This window comes from Pelophylax lessonae (genome assembly GCF_965119305.1).
Source record: "Pelophylax lessonae genome assembly, chromosome: 3".
Taxonomy (NCBI): domain Eukaryota; kingdom Metazoa; phylum Chordata; class Amphibia; order Anura; family Ranidae; genus Pelophylax; species Pelophylax lessonae.
In genome coordinates this window covers 251,204,379-251,228,569 of record NC_138770.1, presented here as the reverse complement: position 1 = coordinate 251,228,569, position 24,191 = coordinate 251,204,379, and the positions used below count along the sequence as shown (strand labels likewise).

General features: G+C 40.5%; 1 protein-coding gene across 1 annotated transcript in view; it reads left to right on the top strand.

Moving 5' to 3' along the window:
* The window catches only part of PPM1L (protein phosphatase, Mg2+/Mn2+ dependent 1L), a 490,792-nt gene extending 466,888 nt beyond the window's left edge, over nucleotides 1–23,904 (top strand). Inside the window, exon 4 of the mRNA XM_082249421.1 lies at nucleotides 23,276–23,904. Within this exon, the coding sequence (XP_082105547.1) occupies nucleotides 23,276–23,622 (347 nt within the window). The 3' untranslated portion in view covers nucleotides 23,623–23,904. The remainder of the gene's footprint in view (nucleotides 1–23,275) is intronic.
* The last annotated feature ends 287 nt before the right edge of the window (nucleotides 23,905–24,191 follow it).

Sequence of the window (24,191 nt, the reverse complement as noted above, 5' to 3'; positions counted from 1 at the left end):
ATCTAATCGTTATGATCGGTCATAGCAATCACATGATTATAATGAAAACAAAATCGCTTCCATTCATGACAGTTTTTCTTACAATTGTGATGATGTGATTGGCCCACAGCTATCATATGGTACCTGGGCTAATCACAGCACCCTGTACCATGTGATTAGCTGTAGCCAATCACAGATCATAATAGTAAGCAAGTTGTAATTAATGAAAGCCATTCATCATAACAGCTAAAACTAATGCTTATAACAGTAATAATCTCATCACTGTTAAAAGCAATAATAGTGTAAAAAAAATCCTGATCATTAGTACAGTGTCATTATGGTGATACTGAACTACTCTAATGAGAGTATGTAGAAAAAAAATCATAAAAACAAAAAAATAATCTTAAAAAAGAAAAATATTGAATTAAAAAAAAAAAAATAATAATAATATCCCTGATTCCCATAACACGAATCATATGATGACATTGCACTGCACTGGAGGTAGTATAGGAAAAAAAAACAATTTTATTTAATTTCTAAAACTTAAAAAAACTTGCCATTTCAATTTCAGCTGCGAAAAATATTAAATGGTTGAATGCAGCAAACCACCAATGACGCAATGTTTGTGTAACCAGTTCTAAATGGAGGCTGTTAAAGTTACTGCATAGCTCTCTTATTAGATAGTTTTGGATATAGAGGAGAAAAATGAACATTTCTGCTGTATTACATTGTGTTACTGTTACTCTGTTAGATCATTAATATTATTTTTTTTTTTATATGAGAAAAATATTTCATTTCTGTGTTATGAACAGCAAAGTCAACAGCAGGATTATGAAAACTAGGAACATCTGACACCACTATTGTTCATAGCCGCTTTATAAAAATACAGCTGGCAGCCAAGAAGAGGGGCAAGCCTTTTTTATTATTACAAATCAAAAAGAAAACCATTATCTATTCTCCAATCTGATTATCTGATTGTCTTTTCATCTACAGTATAGCTAAACGAAAGCAGTTATTGCTATGTAAATGACTTGATTCTGCAGTTCAGTTAATGAAAGCAGTGACAGAGCTGCTAAAACATAGCAAAGTGCAGCTTCATATACTTGTGCAGACAGCCATTTGAGCTGTAAGCCAAAATTCAGTATACTGCTCTAATCGGAATTAGAGACATCAAATATTAAAATATACCATCATGACCACCCCTTACCACCAACTTGACAGATCATAATAGCTAATTACCCTCCTTCCTGTCCTGGGCTGTACAAAGTTCCTTTGCCAAGGAGACGCTGCTATTTCTTAAGCATTTCTTCTAATTTTATAGGAATTTAAAGCAGTATTTAAATGTAAGAATATTTTTAATTATATTTATGTCCTAATTGGATAATATTCTTCTGAAGCTGCACTGTCTATGATCAGTTTAGTTAGATTATTTCTGTGGCAGTCACTTTTTAAGCTATTTTAACATCTGTATAGCTGTAGGTCATCTGAAAGAGGCGTCCAGACACTTTGGAAGTAGCGAATGTTGTGGATTTGTAGATATTTTCTTTATTCTTTATTTATTACGGTCAGAATAAAAAAAAAAGTAAAATCCTAAAAAATATATATATTTTAATTAATGTATATGGAATCCAATCAAAGTCTCAACTCTAGATGCCCTGTACTGGGGATAAATAAAAATATCCTTCCTTTAAGAGCCTCTAGCCAAAAATTTGCAAGGTTGCTGCCTCTCAATCCCAGCTGTCACTGCCAGCTTTGGTCCCTACTGATGATTGGAAAAATCACAATGATCACAATGAGAGTGGTGATTGATCATGTGATGTCAGCTATAAGATTGTGGTCACATGCAGGCTAGAGGCTCTGGATTCAGCCTGCAGATAGAACTGCAAATGCCACTGCAGTCTGAAGGTGTCAATGTTCATTTGTTCAGTGCTGTAGTTAACAGAATGAGCCTCAGTTCACATTAGTGCGATCACGGAGATCGCATGTAATTCGGAGCGCACTGCTCCTAAATTAAATGCGATCTCATGTGCGGTGCAAATTTCAGCCATACACTTTGTATGGCTGAATTCGCACCGCATCCGCACTAAACACGCACCAGAATCGGATCGCATAGTGGCTCACACTAGTGCGATTCAATTCTGTGCGAACTTGCAGATCACACTGCGATATTAATTAATGTCTAAACCGCTGGCAACAAAAGTGAGTACACCCCTAAGTGTAAATGTCCAATTTGGGCCCAATTAGCCATTTTCCCTCCCTTTCACTCTCTCATACTGGACACTGGAAGTTCAACATGGCACCTCATGGCAAAAAACTCCCTGAGGATCTGAAAAAAATAATTTCTGCTCTACCTAAAGATGGCCTAGGCTATACGAAGATTGCCAAGACCCTGAAACTGAGCTGCAGTATGGTGACCAAGATCATACAGCGGTTTAACAGGACAGGTTCCACTCTGAACAGGCTTTGCCATGGTCGACTAAAGAAGTTGAGTGCACATGCTCATCATCATATCCAGAGGTCGTCTTTGTAAAATAGAGGTATGAGTGCTGCCAGCATTGCTGCAGAGGTTAAAGGGATGGGGCTGTCAGTGCTTAGACCACATGCTGCACACTGCATCAAATTGGTCTGCATGGCTGTCTTCCCAGAAGGAAGCCTCTTCTAAAGATGATGCACAAGAAATCCTGCAAACAGTTTGCTGAAGACAAGCAGACTAAGGACATGGATTACTGGACCATGTCCTGTGGTCTGTTGAGATCAAGATAAACTTATTTGGTTCAGATGGTGTCAAGCGTGTGTGGCGGCAACCAGGTGAGGAGTACAAAGACAAGTGTGTCTTGCTTACAGTCAAGCATGGTGGTGGGAATGTCATGGTCTGGTGCTGCATGAGTGCTGCTGGCACTGGGGAGCTACATTTCATTGAGAGAACCATGAATTCCAACATGTACTGTGACATACTGAAGCAGGGCACGATCCCCTCTCTTCGGAGACTGGGCCGCAGGGCAGTATTCCAAGGTGATAACGACCCTAAACACACCTCCAAGACGACCACTGCCTTGCTAAAGAAGCTGAGGGTAAAGGTAATGGACTGGCCAAGCATGTTTCCAGACCTAAACCCTATTGAGCATCTGTGGAGCATCTTCAAACAGAAGGAGGAGGAGCACAAGGTCTCTAACATCCACCAGCTCTGTGATGTCATCATGGAGGAGTAGAAGAGGACTCCAGTGGCAACCTGTGAAGCTCTGGTGAACTCCATGCCCAAGTGGGTTAAGGCAGTGCTAGAAAATAATGGTGGCCACACAAAATATTGACATTTTGGGCCCAATTTGGACATGATCACTTAGGGGTGTACTCACTTTTGTTGCCAGCAGCTTAGACATTAATGGCTGTGTATTGAATTATTTAGAGGGGACAGCAAATTTACACTGTTATACAAGCTGTACACTCACTACTTTACATTGTAGCAAAGTGTCATTTCTTCAGTGTTGTCACATGAAAAGATATAATAAAATATTTACAAAAATGTGAGGGGTGTACTCACTTTTGTGAGATACTGTATATAATGTTTGGGGGTTCTAAGTAATTTTCTTGCAAATAAATACTGATTTTAACTTATAAGCAACAAGTGTCAGAAAAAGGCTTAGTCTTTAAAGAGGAAGTAAACCCTCCTCTGCAACTTGTACCTATAGGTAAGCCTATGATAAGGCTTAGCTATAGGTACTGTAAATATCTCCTAAACATGTACCGTTTAGGAGATATTTACCTTACATGCAGCCAGTGACATCACCGGCGTATGCGCTCTGAAGGAACGGCCGCTGGTGCCGTTCCTTCAGACCCCGTGCGGTGACCGTCGGCTCCCACGCGCGCGGGAGTGACGTCGCCGCGGATCCTGCGATCCCGGAAGACGGGCGACTGAACATGTTGCCCGTCATAGAGGTAAGCGGGCGGCACGGCAGGGGCTCGTTCTAAGGTAAGTATTTCATAATGAGCTAGTATGCGATGCATACTAGCTCATTATGGGTTTCTCTTTCAGGTTGAAAAAAATAAAAATTTGGGTTTACAACCTCTTTAAGTCCCCGTTCACACTAAGGCGACCTGTGAGGCGACCTGGTCGCCTCACAGGTCGCCGTAGGTCGCCTTCCATAGGGAAGCTGCGGACCCGTTCTAATAGGAGCGACACAAGTCGCTCCGACTTAGAAAAAGGGTCCGGAGCTTCTTTGGGGCAACCCGGAGGCGACCGCCATAGACTTCAATGTTATGAAGTCTGTGGCGGCCGCTCCGAGGTCGCGGCGCACTGCTCGCACCGCGACCTCGGAGGTCGCCCCCCCAAGTCGGATCGCGGCAATGTGAACGGGGCCTAAGAGGATAAACTGCCCTCACTTTGATGTAAAAGAAGGAAATAATACATTGCAAAACATTGTGTTTATAGTTATCTACCATAGCAGCCTTGTTGATAAACGTTTGCAGAGGCTCTTTTTTTTTTGACAGCTGTGATGAGTGAGCAGAGAAGAGCTCTATAAGAATCGAGGACTTGCAGTTTTAAGATTGTGAGGGGGGTAATTTGAGATTGTGATTTTTTAACGATTATTTGTGCAGCTCTAGGTTCAGGTAAATATTTGAGGGGGGGGGGGGGCTGGTGCCCTGCATACTGAAAGTTTTTTACTGTCATGCATAGAATGCATGAAGATAAAAAAAAAAATCTTTAGCCTTTAAGATCACTTTAAGATATTAAGCAATTTAAACAGTAAACATTTAAAACATATTTTCTCTGTCGCTCATTGACAGACGTAGTCTTCTTGATTCACATCAATTGGGTACTACGTCTGTCAATGAGCTAAGAGAAAAGGATTTTACGGTAAGATCTTACAAAAATCCGATTATTTACCCTATCTGGTATCCTTTCTCTCTCTGCAGAGTGTTAGGATCCAGGTAGGGTAAATATTTGACTTTTCCACATGAAATAAAGATGTTTAGAGCTGGTTCACACTACCACGACCAGAAAGTCGCCCCATGAAAGAGTGACTTTTTAGCAGAGACTTGTAAGAGACTTAAATGATAGGCGACTTTGTCTGTGGGGAATGCCTGGCTAATCTTTTTCTTCTTCCTGGAAAGTCTGATCACAGTCGCTTGAAAATAGATAAGGATCCGACTTGGAGGCGACTCCCATTGAAGTCTATGTGCACAAGTGGGATAGAGGTTGCCTTGAAGTAGTACAGTAAACTTTTCTGAAGTCTGAGCGACTTCAGTAGTGCATATTAAGACGGCTCTCATTCATTTACATTGAATTTGTAATGACAAGAGACTTGGAGCGACATGAGGGCACACAAGTCGCGTCCCAAGTCGGAGTAGTGTGAACCGGGTCTTAAACTGAACATGGTGTTCAGCGATTGTTCCATATCACTTGGTGGATTGTGATCACAGTCAGGGTTCTGGAAGTGTGTCTTATACAGGGTGTCCTAAACATACAGTATATGTACAGTATAGTCAGACTGTGTCTGCAGATAAAGGTGATATACTTATAAAGAAATGCTTCAAGGAGTTGCCCTGAAGCGAATGCAGAAATATAAAACCCAGCTAAGGAGCTGGGTTTTATATTTCTGCATTCGCTTCAGAGCAACTCCTTGAAGCATTTCTTTATATGTTCATTGGGGATGTAGGTGTCTTGATGTATAGAATTATACATATGGCCATATAGCAGTTTTTTTCAAGGTGATATACTTGATTAAGAAAACAAACATAATTTGCCTTTCCAATCATTAATTCAGCAAAACTATCAATAGATGTAGCAGTGAATTGTGGAAAATGTAAGTATGTCCTTGGCATAGAAAGCTGGTATTCCACCTTCAGCAGAAACTTCTTTTAGGTATTTTGTATAACTGTCCACCAGTCTCCTTCAATTGCAAGATGTTTATGCTTTTGCCTTGCATGAACTGCCAGTTTACAAATCCCCCTACAAAATTTTAATCGGAATTGGATTAGGGCTTTGACTAGTGACTAGGGGCAGGCCATAACTCATTTCTTCTCTTTGAGCCATTCCTTGGTGGATTTGGTAATGTGCTTCGGATCTTTATAATGTTGAAAGACTCATTGCTGGTTCAGTTTTAACTTTTGGAAAGATGGTCTAACATTCTCATTACACACTATGACATGATGCAGAATATATTGTTGAGCTGAAAGAGCTTCCTGAACACCCTGCAATTAAACGTTGAGCTTCTTTTTAGGACTCTTTTAGTCAAACTGCCAGCTCCTGAGTTGAATTTGCTGATCCAGACAGTTGTGGGCAAATTAGCAGTTTGAAATCTATGTCTCTCAAACTGACATTTACACATCTGCGTAACATTTGAGACAGGTGTTGGTGCATTAGTATATTCAAGAGTGAATGAAGATCATGAAATATGGCAAAGAAGTAGAAAATACGCTTCAACTTCACAGATTGGCACCAAGTAAAATTAAACATACACATTGTAAATGTATCAAAACTAAGATGTTGTATTCATCAAATTTTTCAGTAGGCACTGTTTAATCAAAGAAAGTTAAAAAAGCAGCACACTTTGCCATAAGTTGGCAGAAATGACTCAACATGATTCCCCCTAATGCCAAATAATGACAACATTTGACAATTCTTCAATAGATTCATTACAGCTCAAAAATCACCCTAAAATATGAAACGGTGTCTTCACTCATCAGTCTCACCCCTATCACTGTCATCAGAGCTATCGTCCAATGTAACTCTTTCCTCTTTTTCTTGGGAAACATTTGCACAATTTTTGCACCGACATAAATCACTACAAGACAGTCTTGCAGACATACAGGAACATCTTCCAGTCTCACATTTGCCTTTCTCGCAATTCCAGGGGCAGGATTTCTAGTCATCCAAGTCACTGTTAACTTCCCATCCTCCAGGTGTCATCTGTTGCCAAAAGGTGACGGGGCACACACTACACCTATCAGAGAATGTCTCATTATGGCTGCTTGGTAATTTGCCCTTTTACATTGTGGGTAAAGGGTGTCACTTGTCGGAGGCATGGATAAATCTGGCAAAGCTGACGCCAGCAGATGCCATGCAGAATGCTTTGTATCTTGCATTGATTACATTTTTTTGCAGGTAGCACACATATTTGCAAAATAGTTTAAAGGTAGACTGGCCCAGGATAAAACTGCTACCCAGATTTGTAAATGCAGTCAGTCAGGTATTCCTCTTTCCTGCCTTTCTTTTGCCTTTGCCATAAAAGGCGCTTGTAGAGTCACAACCTGAGAAGGTATGGATCCCAGTAAGTGCCAAACATACACTGGTGCCAAGAGCTGATGACACATTAGCTAAGACAATGATCCTTGTTTTGTTGCCAACCCCAGTGAAAAAATACAACCTACATGGTAAATCTTGCTGAAGACTTGTGCAGCATGTCTTGCATGAAATAACACCCTGGTGTCACATTCCTCATGATCACATGTCAGATCTTCAACTTCACTAAGATTTTGTAAACCCTCTATTACAGTCACACCGTGACACAGGTCTCTATGTGCTATGTACAAGCTTAAGTCTTTACCAACAGCTGTAAGATCAGCATCTCACCATACAACATAGAGGAATTATGCCAGTGCCTCTTTTTTGTTCCATCTGATACAAACTTTTTCCTAGTTTTCTGCAAGTCTTCTTTTCAAGAAGTCTACATATTTGGAACACATTTTGTCAAATTTATCATTTGCACACAAAACCTCAATTGTTCTGTCCTGGAATGCACATTTGATCTTATTTATGACATCCATACATTCATCTCTCTCCTCTGGTGGCAAAGAGTCTAAGAAGATGAGAAGTCTGATGCATTGCAGACCCTTTAATGCCCTCATGCTGCGGTTGTAGTGATGACCATTGATCACTCCATTGATGGATCCTGAGGCACCAACTTCAGAGTCAATGAGTATGTCGTGCAGTCCTGCATCTCCAAACCTTTTTTCTAGAATGCCCAGATAGGACATGCATGTGTGAAATTCACCTAGTCTAAATTACTACATGCTGAGTAAAGTCATTGTCTTTTCAGCGGATTTGCTGAGCATTGGCATATATAGCTTGGCCAAAAACGAACACTATACGGTTCAGTTACAGCTGATCAGCAATTTCGGCACTTCACTTCAGGGTTGTGTTTTGACATCTCTGTCGGTGAAATGGCATTGTGTGTACTTTTTTTTACCTACCTGCTGACAATGTTTCTGCCTGTGAAAGATGGTCCTTCTGGCATTTGCCTGCCACAGTAATGTACGTGTGCATTTTCTTACAAATTATACACCCATGCATGAAGCACGGGGCGTGCACAAACTACTGGCAGGCCCGTCTTGGACCTAAGTTTCTTTGTTGGACATTCACATTCAATTGTTAAAGTACTACTTCCCGATGACACAGACTGGCCTTTGTGATCATTAGCAGCTTCAGGATGCTGTGTAACCTGTTTCTCTGCCGCATCCAAGTGCTTTTTTGTCAATGAAACGCCTGTAGCAAAGTGCAGTGAAACCCAGCGTCTTCAGGAACATTGCTATGCACGGTTTCTAGAACGTATCCCACCATGTGCGGGTAAAATCCTTTATTTCTTCTTTCTTTATGGATGTCAGATACATATAGCATTGTTTATAATCCTTTTTACTAAGTTTTGAAGGAGGTCTGGCCGTAATTCCTTCCTCTTCGCTACTCAATATTGATGAGAAGGGGGCGGACATCTTTGAGCAAGGGACTATTGCTGACTTTGAACACTAATAAAAAATAAACTGCAGGATTACACATGGAGAAATTGTATTTTCTCGCTCAAAACCAATAGTTTTTTTTTTGCTGGAATGAAAAGAATTTAGTGCCCCATATATGGGAACAGGATTAATTGAAAAATGCCTTCACCTTATGGCCTATAAGTAATTTTCCATTTGCCAGACTCATAGGCATCCACAACTTTCTCCCTGAGAGCCTTAGAGAGCTCTGTTGATCTTGGAATATTGACACTACACACATCAATAGCAAAGAGAACACCAGACCCCAGATAGTTTATATTTAAATAAGATCAGTTCCACCTGCATACTTCCTAAATAGGTTCTAATTGTTGACACCTAATCTGGATTTGATGTGGCGATATGTAGGAGTGTACTCATTTTTTTTCATATGACATAACTGTATTTTTGTTCATTTAGAACATGTCCATGTCATGTATTGTCATACAGTATCTCGCAATAGTGAGAATACCCCTCACATTTTTGTAAACATTTTATTCTATCTTTTCATGTGACAACACTTTGCTACAATGTAAAGAAGTAAATGTACAGCTTGTATAACAGTGTAAATTTGCTGTCCCCTCAAAATACCTCATCACACAGCCATTAGTGTTGAAACCACTGGCAACAAAAGTGAGTACACCCCTAAGTGAAAATGTCCAAATTGGGCCCAAAGTGTCAATATTTTGTGTGGCCACCATTATTTTCCAGCACTGCCTTAACACTCTTGGGTATGGAGTTCACCAGAGCTTCAGTGGTTGCCACTAGTGTCCTCTTCCACTCCTCCATGACGACATCGCAGAGCTGGTGGATGTTAGAGACATTGCGCTCCTCCACCTTCCGTTTGAGGATGCCCCACAGATGCACAATAGGCTTTAGGTCTGGAGACATGCTTGGCCAGTCCCATCACCTTTACCCTCAGCTTCTTTAGCAAGGCAGTGGTGGTCTTGGAGGTGTGTTTGGGGTCATTATCATGTTGGAATACTGCCCTGCGGCCCAGTCTCCGAAGGGACGGGATCATGCTTTGCTTCAGTATGCCACAGTACATATTGGCATTTATTGTTCCCCCAATAAACTGTAGCTCCCCAGTGCTGGCAGCATTAATTCAGCCCCAGACCATGACACTCCCACCACCATGCTTGACTGTAGGCAAGACACACTTGTCTTTGTACTCCTCACCTGGTTTCCGCCACATACACTTGACACCATCAGAACCAAATAAGTTTATCTTGGTCTCATCAGACCACAGGGCATGGTTCCAGTAATCCATGTCCTTAGTCTGCTTTCTTGTGCATCATCTTTAGAAGAGGCTTCCTTTTTAGACAGCCAAGCAGACCAATTTGATGCAGTGTGCGACGTATGGTCTGTGCACTGATGGGCTGACCCGCCACCCCTTCAACCTCTGCAGCAATGCTGGCAGCACTCATACGTCTATTTCCCAAAGACAACCTCTGGATATGACGCTGAGCACGTGCACTCAACTCCTTTGGTCGACCATGGCGAGGCCTGTTCAGAGTGGAACCTGTCTGGTAAACTGCTATATGGTCTTGGCCACCGCGCTACAGCTCAGTTTTAGGGTGTTGGTAATCTTCGTATAGCCAAGGCCATCTTTATGTAGAGCAACAGTTATTTTTTTCAGATCCTCAGAGTTCTTTGCCATGAAGTGCCATGTTAAACTTCCAGTGACCAGTATGAGAGAGTGAGAGCGATAACACCAAATTTAACACAGCTGCTCTTCATTCCCACCTGAGACCTTGTAACACTAACAAGTCACATGACATCAGGGAGGGAAAATGGCTAATTGGGCCCAATTTGAACATTTTCACTTAGGGGTGTACTCACTTTTGTTGCCAGCTGTTTAGACATTAATTGGCTGTGTGTTGAGTTATTTTGAGGGGAAAGCAAATTCACACTGTTATACAAGCTGTACACTCACTACATTACATTGTAGCAAAGTGTCATTTCTTCAGTGTTGTCATATGAAAAAATATAACAAAACATTCACAAAAATGTGAGGGGTGTACTGACTTTTGTGAGATACTGTGTGTGTGTGTGTGTGTGTGTGTGTGTATATATGTATATATATATATATATATATATAATCTATCATAAAAGTACCAGTGGTATTAGAGAAATATTAGTGTGCATTAATATACACACATACAGATATACAGGTCCCTCTCAAAAAATTAGCATATTGTGATAAAGTTCATTATTTTCTGTAATGTACTGATAAACATTAGACTTTCATATATTTAAGATTAATTACACACAACTGAAGTAGTGCAAGCCTTTTATTGTTTTAATATTGATGATTTTGGCATACAGCTCATGAAAAACCAAAATTCCTATCTCAAAAGATTTGCATATTTCATCCGACCAATAAAAAAAAAAGTGTTTTTAATCCAAAAAAAGTCAACCTTCAAATAATTATGTTCAGTTATGCACTCAATACTTGGTCGGGAATCCTTTTACAGAAATGACTGCTTCAATGCGGCGTGGCATGGAGGCAATCAGCCTGTGGCACTGCTGAGGTGTTATGGAGGCCCAGGATGCTTCGATAGCGGCCTTGAGCTCATCCAGAGTGTTGGGTCTTTCGTCTCTCAACTTTCTCTTCACAACATCCCACAGATTCTCTATGGGGTTCAGGTCAGGAGAGTTGGCAGGCCAATTGAGCACAGTAATACCATGGTCAGTAAACCATTTACCAGTGGTTTTGGCACTGTGAGCAGGTGCCAGGTCGTGCTGAAAAATGAAATCTTCATCTCAATAAAGATTTTCAGCAGATGGAAGCATGAAGTGCTCCAAAATCTCCTGATAGCTAGCTGCATTGACCCTGCCCTTGATAAAACACAGTGGACCAACACCAGCAGCTGACATGGCATCCCAAACCATCATTGACTGTGGGTACTTGACACTGAACTTCAGGCATTTTGGCATTTCCCTCTACCCAGTCTTCCTCCAGACTCTGGCACCTTGATTTCCGAATGACATGCAACATTTGCTTTCATCCGAAAAAAAGTACTTTGGACCACTGAGCAACAGTCCAGTGCTGCTTCTCTGAAGCCCAGGTCAGGCGCTTCTGCCGCTGTTTCTGGTTCAAAAGTGGCTTGACCTGCGGAATGCGGCACCTGTAGCCCATTTCCTGCACACGCCTGTACACGGTGGCTCTAGATGTTTCTACTCCAGACTCAGTCCACTGCTTCCGTAGGTCCCCCAAGGTCTGGAATCGGTCCTTCTCCACAATCTTCCTCAGGGTTCGGTCACCTCTTCTCGTTGTGCAGCATTTTCTGCCACACTTTTTCCTTCCCACAGACTTCCGACTGAGGTGCCTTGATACAGCACTCTGGGAACAGCCTATTCGTTCAGAAATTTCTTTCTGTGTCTTACCCTCTTGCTTGAGGGTGTCAATGATGGCCTTCTGGACAGCAGTCAGGTCGGCAGTCTTACCCATGATTGCGGTTTTAAGTAATGAACCAGGCTGGGAGTTTTTAAAAGCCTCAGGAATCTTTTGCAGGTGTTTAGAGTTAATTAGTTGATTCAGATGATTAGGTTAATAGCTCGTTTAGAGAACCTTTTCATGATATGCTAATTTTTTGAGATAGGAATTTTGGTTTTTCATGAGCTGTATGCCAAAATTATCAATATTAAAACAATAAAAGTCTTGCACTACTTCAGTTGTGTGTAATGAATCTAAAATATATTAAAGTCTAATGTTTATCAGTACATTACAGAAAATAATGAACTTTATCACAATATGCTAATTTTTTGAGAGGGACCTGTACATGCACACATGTAAAGTAGTCATAGGGTTATTGTCAAGGTAATGCTGACAATGCTGGATTACGCCTGGGCATCTAGGTATCAGTATCTAGCACCTCCCCGCACACTGTATATGGCTCCCCCTTTCTCACTTGCATCAGCATCCACACTGCACCCTGGACACCTACATCTCACTTGTCCCCATCCTGCACTCAGTGCGACCTGCTCAGGAGATCAGATCTGTGGGAGCCGTTGGGAGACTAGATTTCCCATGTAAACACAAAAGCTGGATCTCTGTGTTTACCAGTAATAGTGCTGAGCAGAAGACCTGAGCCAGAGGTGGTGGAACTCAATCCCACCAAGTTTCAGCTGAAAAAAAGCCCTGTCACTATTTATACTTTACCTTCAGTGCTTGTTGCACTGTTGTTTGTATGTATTTTTCTCTTTATATAATAAAGAGTTTGTTTGGATCAAAAAAATAAATAAAAATAGTGAAGAGTATGTAGCTCCCTATGTGTCTTTACTGGAATAGGTGCTGAATACTAAACATATCAAACAAAAATAAAGAATTTTTTAGATTTAATTAACTAGTTCTTATTTGAAAAAGATCAGCTGAATAAATAAATCTTATTCGCTAGACTTTCTTTTACTTTGGCCTCCCTTCTACAGCAGGTCCTGCAAGTAACGACATCCCATTACAACTGTACAGTAGTATCTAAAAAGTATTTCAGCAGAATGCAATCTTGCCCTAACAACAGGATTATACACTGCCCGGCCAAAAAAAAAAAGAATCGCTACCAAAAAAAAAGATCACACACTCAAATTCTTAATTGGACCGCATTTAGCTTTGATTACGGCATGCATTTGCTGTGGAATTGTTTCAATAAGCTTCTGCAATGTCACAAGATTTATTTCCATCCAGTGTTGCATTCATTTTTCACCAAATGATGGGAGAGTCGGACCACTGCGCAAAGCCTTCTCTAGCACATCCCAAAGATTCTCAATGGGGTTAAGGTCTGGACTCTGTGGTGGGCAATCCATGTGTGAAAATGATGTCTCATGCTCCCTGAACCACTCTTTCACAATTTGAGCCTGATGAATCCTGGCGTTGTCATCTTGGACATCTTGGACTATGCCTGTGCCATCAGGGAAGAAAAAATCCATTGATGGAATATCCTGCTCATTCAGTATATTCAGGTAGTCCGCTAACCTCATTCTTTGGGCACAAGCAGTAACTATCCAATAGGATAGTTACTGCATGCTTAGTTTAGTTAGTTGCTTCGTTAATTCCAGGTTTCGACTTTTTCTTTGGGCCGGGTAGTGTAACCAAACTCTCATGTGTATGCTGCAAATAAAAGGAAAAAAAAAAAAACGTTTTGGACAAGTTATGCATTCACTTGTATTGAAGGCTCACATGGAATGTTAGTAAACACATAAAACCTACTTATTGCACAAAACCTAATAACTGAGCAACCAAACTGAAAATCTATTAAATTCTAAAAACATTATGTGCAGTTAGGTATGACCTAAAAACCTAGACTCTTTGAAAACCAGCATTCACACAGTGATGTTTATTGTACGTGATGTTCCCATTTATTCTCTGTGATTAGTCCCCATTGGTTTAGGAAGCATCCCAAAGATTTGTGTAAACTGCTGGAATGTGCTGTGATCAGCATAACATTTGGATATGGCTCAGGCTAATACTGAATCTTTTGTTTGTTGGATTCTTGTATGGAGGGAAAAAGCACAAGCCAAAAGCAGGATCAGCAGAAAATAACATATAGTAGTACTGTTTTGAATATGTACATACGGGTGCCATCACTTTCCTTGATAGTACCCTGTAGTACGTTCACTATATACAATAAGCCTCTTGAATGCGGTGATAAACCACCAACTAAAAAAAAAATTAAACTTGAATCACCCGCCTGTTTATCCCATAATGTGCAAATATGCACTGTATACTTGCACATAATGACACATTTACCTGCACGGTGCACACAAGCCCTCCAATGCAACGCTGTCCATTTTCACTCAGGTTCACAGGCTTCGGCCCTTGAATGGCTGGGGCCACGATGACGTCAATCCTGTGCATGCATGCAGGAGCCCTGGCTGCGGCATGGCTTCCTGCATTCAACAGTATACTGTGTGCCCTGAATGTTGAACGTCGCTGTTCATCCACTGCTAAAGTGAACGGCTATTGCCGTTGTAATTACCTCCTAAGCGGTGTACATTTAAAGATATTTATTGTACCTACAGGTAAGCCTGATTGTATGCTAACCTGTAGGTACAAGTTCCAAAAGAGAGTTTACTACCACTTTAAATTACTGCAAATATGCACTGTGAAGCCAGGTACACATGTACCGAAATTCAGATGATTCGGCAGCAACCCTCTGACTTTTGGTTTGTATGTACTTTTCTCTGTTACGACTGGCTTCTGTCTAACGTTAATGCTGGAAAACCAGCTTTCAATCAATGCTTTCAGCCAATGGCTGCAAGCGCCGATCAGTGTATTCTGGTTGGGGGAGTCCCCCTGTCAGAATACAATAGCTCAGCATGAGAGATCCCTGCATCACACATCATTTGTGTTGATGGGGGGATCTGTCTTTTTGTTTTTGTTCAACACGCTAATTGAACAAATAAAAACTATGTGTGTATACCCAGCTTAAGACAATGTCCAGCTACTCTAAGTACATCATACTAAAGCACACCTAGATTCCATGCATAGGAGACATACAGATGTGGTATTGGAAATCTGAGATTACTCAGTACCATGCAACATCTGCTTAGGCTATCAACAGCTTGAACTGTATAAGAAAAGTGCGTTTTGTCAGAACACATGTACATGCTTAGTTTTGACCGCTATCTATAATAAGGGTAGTTGAAAAACAGATAACTTTGTTAGCTAAGAAACGGTTCACGCTGCTGCATTGCCTTAAATCACCCATGTCAAACATGCGTTATCTCGTGTTTTATGTGGATTGTGTTAAATAGCCAGTTTGAATGGGCAGCAAGCACATAAAATAGTGCATGACGCTTTTTTTTAGTGCAGTGCACAGATTGTTTTCGTCTGTGCACTGTAGTACATTGCAATGTATGCTTTCTGCAGAAAATGTTGTTAGTACCTTTTTAAAATGAATGGGACTGCAGTATTTGCTTTGCAGTGGGTTTGCACACAAACTGTCTATTTTTACTATAGGTTAGGGTGTTTTATTTAGAGTAGAACCTATTTACAGTCTATATGTAGCCAAAACCTTTTTTTATATATAGTTTTGAATTAAATTGGGAAGAATTAGAATCTGTGTTGGTTTTTACTACTTTGTCCCCACTAGGTAAATCCACCCTTTCTATTACTCCTGGTGACCTCAGGTTAGGACAGAAAGTGGTGGTAAATTCAAAATTCCAGGGTTGTCTCCTAACCAAGAGGTACAAGAAGTAATGGTAAATATTTCAATGTAGGTGCCTGTTCCAATGACAGCTGTCTAAATAGAATATTCTCCACATTGTGTAGAGATTTCCTTTTTACTTTCGGTTGTGTCTTTGGGGCCGGAAGGGAAGTTAAAGTCCATGTTAGGGCAAGACAATAAACGGTGCAGTACATCTCTGCAATACATGCACTTTTCTCTATATTATAGCACTTTTAAACCTTGCAAGTACTGAAAATTGCCTGTTGAGCTGCCAGAAATGTACTCAGCTCCTAAGTCCGGTTGTGGGCTGTGGACAGAGTAGTATCTTCCTTGCCCAGTTGTCTTTTGTTAAATTACCCTTTTGTTCCTCTCATCTGTACAGTATAGACATTAATCATTCTGTAATCCAAGGTAAAAACAAGGAGGGCAAATTAGACTCCTTGAGTTAACACAAGACAGCTCTAAATTTCTGACGGTATGTTTTTTTTTTTTTTTGAAAGGTGTTTATTTATACATTTTCAAGAACAGTACAGTACAAAAACTCAAAACAATGTCAGTAAGTGCCGGTTCACACAGGCGCGACCCAACTTGCCGGGGCGACCTGTGAAGTCGCGGTGCGCAGCTCGCACTGCGACCTCGGAGCGGCCGGCACGGACTTCATATCATTGAAGTCAATGCAGTTCGCTCCAGGTCACCCCAAAGAAGCTCAGGACCCTTTTTCTAAGTCGGAGCGACTTGTGTCGCTCCTATTAGAACGGGTCCTGTGCTAATCTATGGCAGGCAACCCGCGGCGACTTGTCAGGCGACCAGGTCACCTGACAAGTCGCCCCAGTGTGAACCGGCTCTAAAACTTATCAGGTGCTAAGCAACGAATCAGTGGAAAACAATGCAGCATAGATAATTCAACAACAGGCCAACGTGGCCTAGGGGGGAAGACAGGGACGGGGGGACCTCAAAGACAGAGTGTCATAGGAGCCATAACGGCAACAGTGGAACAAGCCTAGCAGGGCATCATAAGTGGTCCCAGCCCTAAGGTAGACGGGGGGACCACCAGCCAGGCACGGCTGACACAGATAAAGACACACACTCACAATCCCACATACACACACCCACGCACACGCACACCCCTTCCCCTACCCTTAACAGTCCAGCCCCCGAGGGGGAACAATCATTATACTACATTCAGGTCATACGATCCTTAACTCTCACGGGACCTCCATGGTCTAATTCAGCAGACAAGCTTGAAGGCAGAGGGGTATCTGCCCAGAACGAATCGTCCACATCAAGCCAGGGTTGCCAAACTTTAGAGAACTTCCTCTATCAAGGACATCCTCTACTCTTATAGATCAGTTTATAAAGTGGAACATCCCCTCGTACAATAACATAGAACTGCTGCACTGTAGGCGGTTCAACACTTTTCCAATGTAACAAGATATATTTCCTAGCATAGAACAATAGTATGCGGATCAGGGCCCGGGCATGTACACGGTGTACAAAATCATTCAAGACTCCCAACAGGCCTACCTCCGGCGTATGTGGGACCGGCAGGTGTAATTTATCGTTAAAAAAAGCGAAAATAGACATCCAGTAGCACTTAATATGGGGGCAAGACCAGAACATGTGGAGGAGGTCTGCTGCAGGACAACCACATCTAGGACAGGCGGCTCCCGGGGCAACACCCATACGGACCAAATTGTGAGGCGTGTAATGCAGATGGTGAATAGATTTAAACTGTATGAATCTGTGGTTAGAACTAATAAGGTGCTGGAAGCACACCTCAGAGGCCTCATCCCACCCCTCCTCGGTCAGCTCAGGAAGCAGTGTGACCCACTTGCGCATGGCCAGTTTAAACGGATCTGCACTAGCCGCCTGTAGCCTCGAGTAAAACGTAGTGACCAGTTTAGTTACCTCTGGGATAGACAACAGTTTTCTGATGGTATGTTTACAGTACGTTTAAGGCACGGTACACTGGACCTTCTGAGCGCATGCGCCCCGTGATGCCACAGTGCAGGTTTAGGACATATTCACTATACCTACAGGTATACCTTATTATAGGCTTTCCTGCAGGTACATGTAAAAAAAAGTGAGTTTGAAATTACTTTAAACAGGCATAACAAAATGCTTTCATTGCTATATTTAATAAACCTAAAAGGCAGCAAGAACAAAATGATTTGTTTGAATATACATACAGCTTAAATTAAATCTCTCCAATAGGGCAAAAGCTCTGGCTATAAATGCACATTAAAGTGGACCATTCAGTAACTTTATAAGTCTGTATAAATAAATGTGTGTCAATATACAGCAACAGTATCATGTTTTAGAAAAACAACCTTTTAAAAATTCATCCTTGAGCTCTGGGCCAGTGGCTTTGACTAGGCTGAGATAATGGTCAAGGCAAACTAGGTTAACCGTCTTTGATAGGAATGGGGACCTTTGACACAATCTGTCTCCTACATATAATGCCATTTTAACATCCCTACCCCAGTGTTTTGGCAACATTTCTCACCTTAATCATTGTACACCAACGTTTTATACCTATCAGACTTCCTGATGCCAAGAATGGGATTATGTAATTAAATCAGGGTAGTTTCATAAGAATCAAACCTCCCATCCCCTTCTTGGACAAAAAAACATCAGCCTTGACATCTGCCTTGACACATTCTGTGGGGATTGAATTAAAGGAGCATAGCCTGAGCTTTTTTGGCTGTACTTCTCCTAGGGATCACAGGAGTACAGTTCGTTCTGCATTTATGTGACCTGTTTTCAGCCGACAGCGGGCTAAAGCATCACAAAGCTAGTCCAAGCTCTGGACGCCGATCCTGACCATATCATTGGGATCCACCTAAAAGCCTGGACCAGCAGCTGGCTCAACCTCTCAGCGAGCCACTGAGAGCCTGAGCCAGCTGCTCCCGCCTCCTCCACAGCTCAGTGCTCCAGTGAGCACTGGAGGAGCAGAGCAGAGATCCGGTGACTGATAGTCACCAGCTCTCTGAAGCCTGAAGACCAAGAGCTGGACCAAGAGCTGAGCAACCAGTAGTGTTTGATCACTCAGTTCTTGGTTTGGAGCCAGCCAAGGACAGATGCAGCGTCAGTGTCAATGCTACCTTTATGGATGTAAATGCTGGGTAACCTTCCTGACACTCCTAAGAATTGAAAAAGTGGCTTGGATAGACTATGAAATGTCTTCAATATTAAAGAACAAGTCCAGGTAAATGACTAACTTCTACTAGCTGCAGAATGCTATAAACATTTAAATACCTTCTGTGAATCTAGCTAAAGGAAATAATTTTTTTGTAACCACTTCTGATAAAAACAGATAACTAATATGTATAATTGTTATTTTATCCCTTTGTACTTATCTTTTCTATTTTCCGGCCAAGATATTCTGTAACTATTAAAAAAAATAATTTAATTTATTTCTGCAACCATGGTAACTATCTTTAATTTATAGTCAGGATTTCTTGGAGTCCTAATCCCCTTGTTTTTGCAATTAGCTCACAGATTACCCTTCACAGATCTTGAGGTCAAATTACAGGCAGGCTAATTCCACTATGGTGAAATACATGCATATACTTTACATCTAAAGTGATACTAATTCTCATTACAGCACTGGCATAGCCTCCCATTCAGCAATGATATTGAAAACTTTTTGTTGAAAGTGTACAGAAATTGCCTTCCTTGCTACCTACGGAAAAGAAGGTTGTAAGGATCTGCAGTTAACCCCTTGGCACTGTCCGTACACAAATATGCAGCCTCTCAGTGCCCGGTCCTAAGCACAGAAGGACCGCATATTTGTGTGAATTGCTCCCAATACATATGTGCCAAGAGCGTGCGTGCTGTGCTATTTCGGCACAGTTACTGTCGCCTAACTGAAAGCTCCCAGTCGCTCCTAGTGATTGGGAGTTTTCAGACCACGTGAGCGCCATGATTGACAATCACGGCGGTCGTGTGATCTTAACCTCCTACCTCCTTAGCGGTATTCCAGAGTGTGGCTCGGGGTGAAATTTTAGTGCCAATAGCGGTAACCCCGAGCCACACTCGGGGTACCGCCAGGGAGCATCGCTGTATCCTGGTAGAGGTTAATTACCTTGTCCCCGGGATCCCGTGATGTGTCCCTGCAGCATATGGTGGCCGGATCTTCCGCCTGATGCTGTGAGCCCTGGCTTCCGTCTCCTGCGACGTGAAGCTCGCAAGGGGGTGGAACCGGCGGCAAATTCAAATAGTATAACACACAAACACACTGATATATTGTAATCCTATTGGATTACATTACAAATTAAAATAAATTGATATTAGTTTGCCCCCCAGTGCCCTTTTTCTGCAGTTTTACTGTACTTTATTTATATATATATATATATATATATATATATATATGTATATGTGTATACACACACATACATATATAGATAGATAGATATATAGATAGATAGATACACTTTAACTTATTTATAGTTATTTATTATATTATAATTTATGATTTTGTGTTTCAAACTTTATCATACCCAAGATGTTATAAAGAAGAACGCACAGTGAAAAAAAATCATATGTAAATAGTTGGTTTGGGCTGCTTGTCCTTAAGAATTACTAGCAAAATAATGGTACCGCTTTCAGCACCTAAAATCGGAAACAATCATACCGCCAGGCAGGTTAAGCCGCACCCCGCCTCCCGATGCCATAAACCTCTTAAAAGGCTCAAAGGGTCCAGCGCTAAGGGGTTAAGATTTATTAGGATCCCTAAACATTTTAGAATATTTTTCTTTACTAAAACAGTGCTTTACAGGGTATGTTTTTAATGCCCAAATCCTGCAAAACATATTTTTTTTCTTTTTGATAGAGTACAGAATAGTTGATAGAGTAGTGGATACGCAGTTGGCTTAAGGATAGATACCAGAATGTGGTTGTAAATGGGGTTCACTCAGGACAGAGAGCAGTCACTAGTGGTGTACTACAAGGCTCTGTACTAGTTCAGTCCTGTTCTATTTAATCTATATGTAAGTGAAATTCCTAAAGGGTTGGTGGGCAAGGTATGTCTTTTTGCAGGTTACACAAAGGTGTGTAGTAAGGTTGATATCTCTGGAGGTGTCTGTAACATAGAACATGATTTGGCATTGCTCGAAGATTGATCAAAGCATGGAAACTGCAGTTCAATGTTTCTAAATGTAAAATAAGACACCTAGTGAAAAATAATCCCTTGCCAGAATGCAATATTGGGGGTACAGTGTTGGCCAGCACAACAGAGGAAAAAGATTTTGGGGTGCTTATTTTAGATGATTTTAAAATGAGCAAAGAGTGTGACCAGGCATCGGGAAAAGCTAATAGAAATCTAGGATGCATCACTAGAGAGGTCACCATTCGGAGGAAGGAGGTTCTGATTCCCCTGTATTGATTTTTAGTTAGACATTCTCTGGTGGGAAGAGCCTTTTTGTGAGTGCAGTAAAAGAGAGGGAGCATGAGTGGAAACACCGGTACAAAGCATGATTTTGTGTAAATATACACTGATGTAGAAGCACTTTTCTCAGCACTATATTATGGACTTGTATGTTTAGCACTTGTAACTTTTTTCCATTAAATAGCTATTTATTTATGAAGTTATTATACTGCTGGGATTAAGTTTACATCAACATATTACCTTGGACTCATATTTTTAGCACTTGTCACTTTTATTTAAACAAGTATCCGTTTATGAATTTATTATATTTTTGGGATTGCGTTTATATTATAATAATGCTAATATTTTTATATTTTATATCTGTAACATCACATTTTAAGAGGATACTTTTGCACATGTATGAATTGCAGTATTTGATTTCAATTACCAATTGGTAAATATAAGTACTTGTCACTTTTTTGGATATTCAGCACTTTAATTGAGGTGCGTTTACAGAGTTATATATAATCTCTTAAAGAGCATTTTTCACATTTATTTTCTTTTTGAACACATGAATAATTATTAGGTTCATCTCAACACCAAAAGTAGACGTTTTTCACAACGTAATAGTAACTTATTTTTATAAAGCACAGCCTAGTTCACTTTCTATCTCCCATCCAATTGTTACTCTACCACGGTAGCTGTTCAAGTGGAGGCAGCAGCTTTCTGTATATATATATATATAAATACATTTCTTTTAATGTAATTCAATATACTTAACCATAGCGTGGAACCTCTTTTTCCTATTGTATCATTTAGAATACTGGGGTTGATTTACTAAAACTGGAGTGCAAAATCTGGTGCAGATCTGCATAGAAACCAATAAGCTTTTTTTGTCAAAGCTTAATTGAACAAGCTGAAGTTTGAAGCTGATTGGCTACCATAAACAGCTACACCAGACCAGATTTGGCACTATCCAGTTTTTTAGTAAATCAACCTCACTGTGTCCAGTTCTGGAGACCTAATTTACAAAAAGATCTTGATAGAACGCGTCCCTCAGATGGGCAACAAAAATGGTAAAAGGTCTGGGGGATAAAACATATCTGGAAATACTTTAGAAAGGTAATATGTACAACCTGGAGGAAACAAGGGAAAGGGGATACATGATAAAAACCTATATACACATCAAGGCAGTGAATAAGGTTCAGGAAGCAGTATTTTCAATATGAAGCCAAGATCAAGAACACGGGGACGATCTGAAACTATCAGGATGAAAGTTAACTTAGAGATCGTAGGAAGTATTACTTTACCAAAAGTAGTTAATGCTTAGAATAGACTTTCATTTAGTCAACACTAAGTGGATTCAGACATGTTTGGGACAAACATAGCTCTATACTCAGACAACAAAGTAAAAAAAAAATACAAAATCATGTATAAATAAAAAAAAAAAAAGGGGGGCAGATTCAATGCACCACTTGGTCTTTTTCTGTTGTCACTTTTCTATGGTTCTATACCAAACATTGATTTAACCCCCACTAACGGTCAGAAAATCGAACAAATGAAACATTTAGATTGAAATTCTTCTAGTTTATGGCCAGCCTAATTCTAATGAACAGAGTAGGCAAGATGGCCTATAGATAAAATGAAATATGGGTAATGCAAAAGGGTACACAGATTTGCTAGTATACATGCACACACACTTTGTAACTTGCAATTTGGGATTATTAGCATTAGTGTTGTAAAATCATTGCATTGTATATAGTAGCTAAGGATGTTTTTTTTATTCTAATTTATTTATCGAAATAATTTTTTTCTTTTTAAAGACATGCAGATTTAAAAATCTAAGGCACCATTCATATGCAAAGTTGCAGAAGAGCTCTTTTCCAAGATCATAAAAAATACTGTATAGAAAAGTAGGCACAGTAATAAAAATACCATAGGAAACATAATATGTATGTAGGACATTTTGTAGCCTATATTTTTTGCTAACCTGCCTTCCATTTTTTTCTTTGTGCAGGTGGCTTCATCAGTTTCAATGGATCTTGGAGAGTTCAAGGGATTTTGGCGATGTCCCGTTCTTTGGGGGATTACCCTTTGAAGAACCTAAATGTCATTATCTCAGACCCCGATATCTTAAGCTTTGACCTTGACAAGCTACAGCCAGAATTCATGATCTTGGCTTCTGATGGCCTGTGGGACGCTTTCAGCAATGAAGAAGCTGTCCGGTTCATTAAGGAGCGCCTGGATGAACCTCACTTTGGAGCCAAAAGCATTGTGTTACAATCCTTCTACAGAGGATGTCCTGATAACATAACAGTTATGGTGGTAAAGTTCAGGAATAGCAGCAAAACAGATGAACAATGAGTTGTCTGCAATCTATATATATAAATATATATACATATGTACAGATGGACTTCGGGCAAACGATTTTATTTTATCTAAGTAGGAAAAATGTGGAAATGTTATTAAAGTTGTCCCATGGCCTCATATCCATGTCCAAAAACCATACCATGGACTCATGCAGCTAAGGTATCTATCCACTGTAAGACTATGAACACATAAAAAGTACATATGAGATCCAACATTGTTACACTGTTAAAAAGCAATTCTCTGTATTAAAAGGAAGTGTTTACCCCCTTAACAAGAGTTTTTTTTTGCTTTGCATCAGTATATACTGCATCTGGAAAATCACATGTATGTTTCAATAAAAAGTGTCAAACAAGTATTTAAAATACTGTTTATAAATTCTAAGGAGCAGGTAAAATATTCAGAGAAACTCTCTTGATAAGGTCCCTTTCACCCCTGTGTATGTTCAACATGCAGTTTTAAAGCTGTTGCCTTGGGGTTTGGCAATTGTTTGTAGCTCTTCCAGTTCTCATCCAAATTGCGGATATAATCCAACAGACCCCTTATGTGTTTGAGCACTTAAGGAA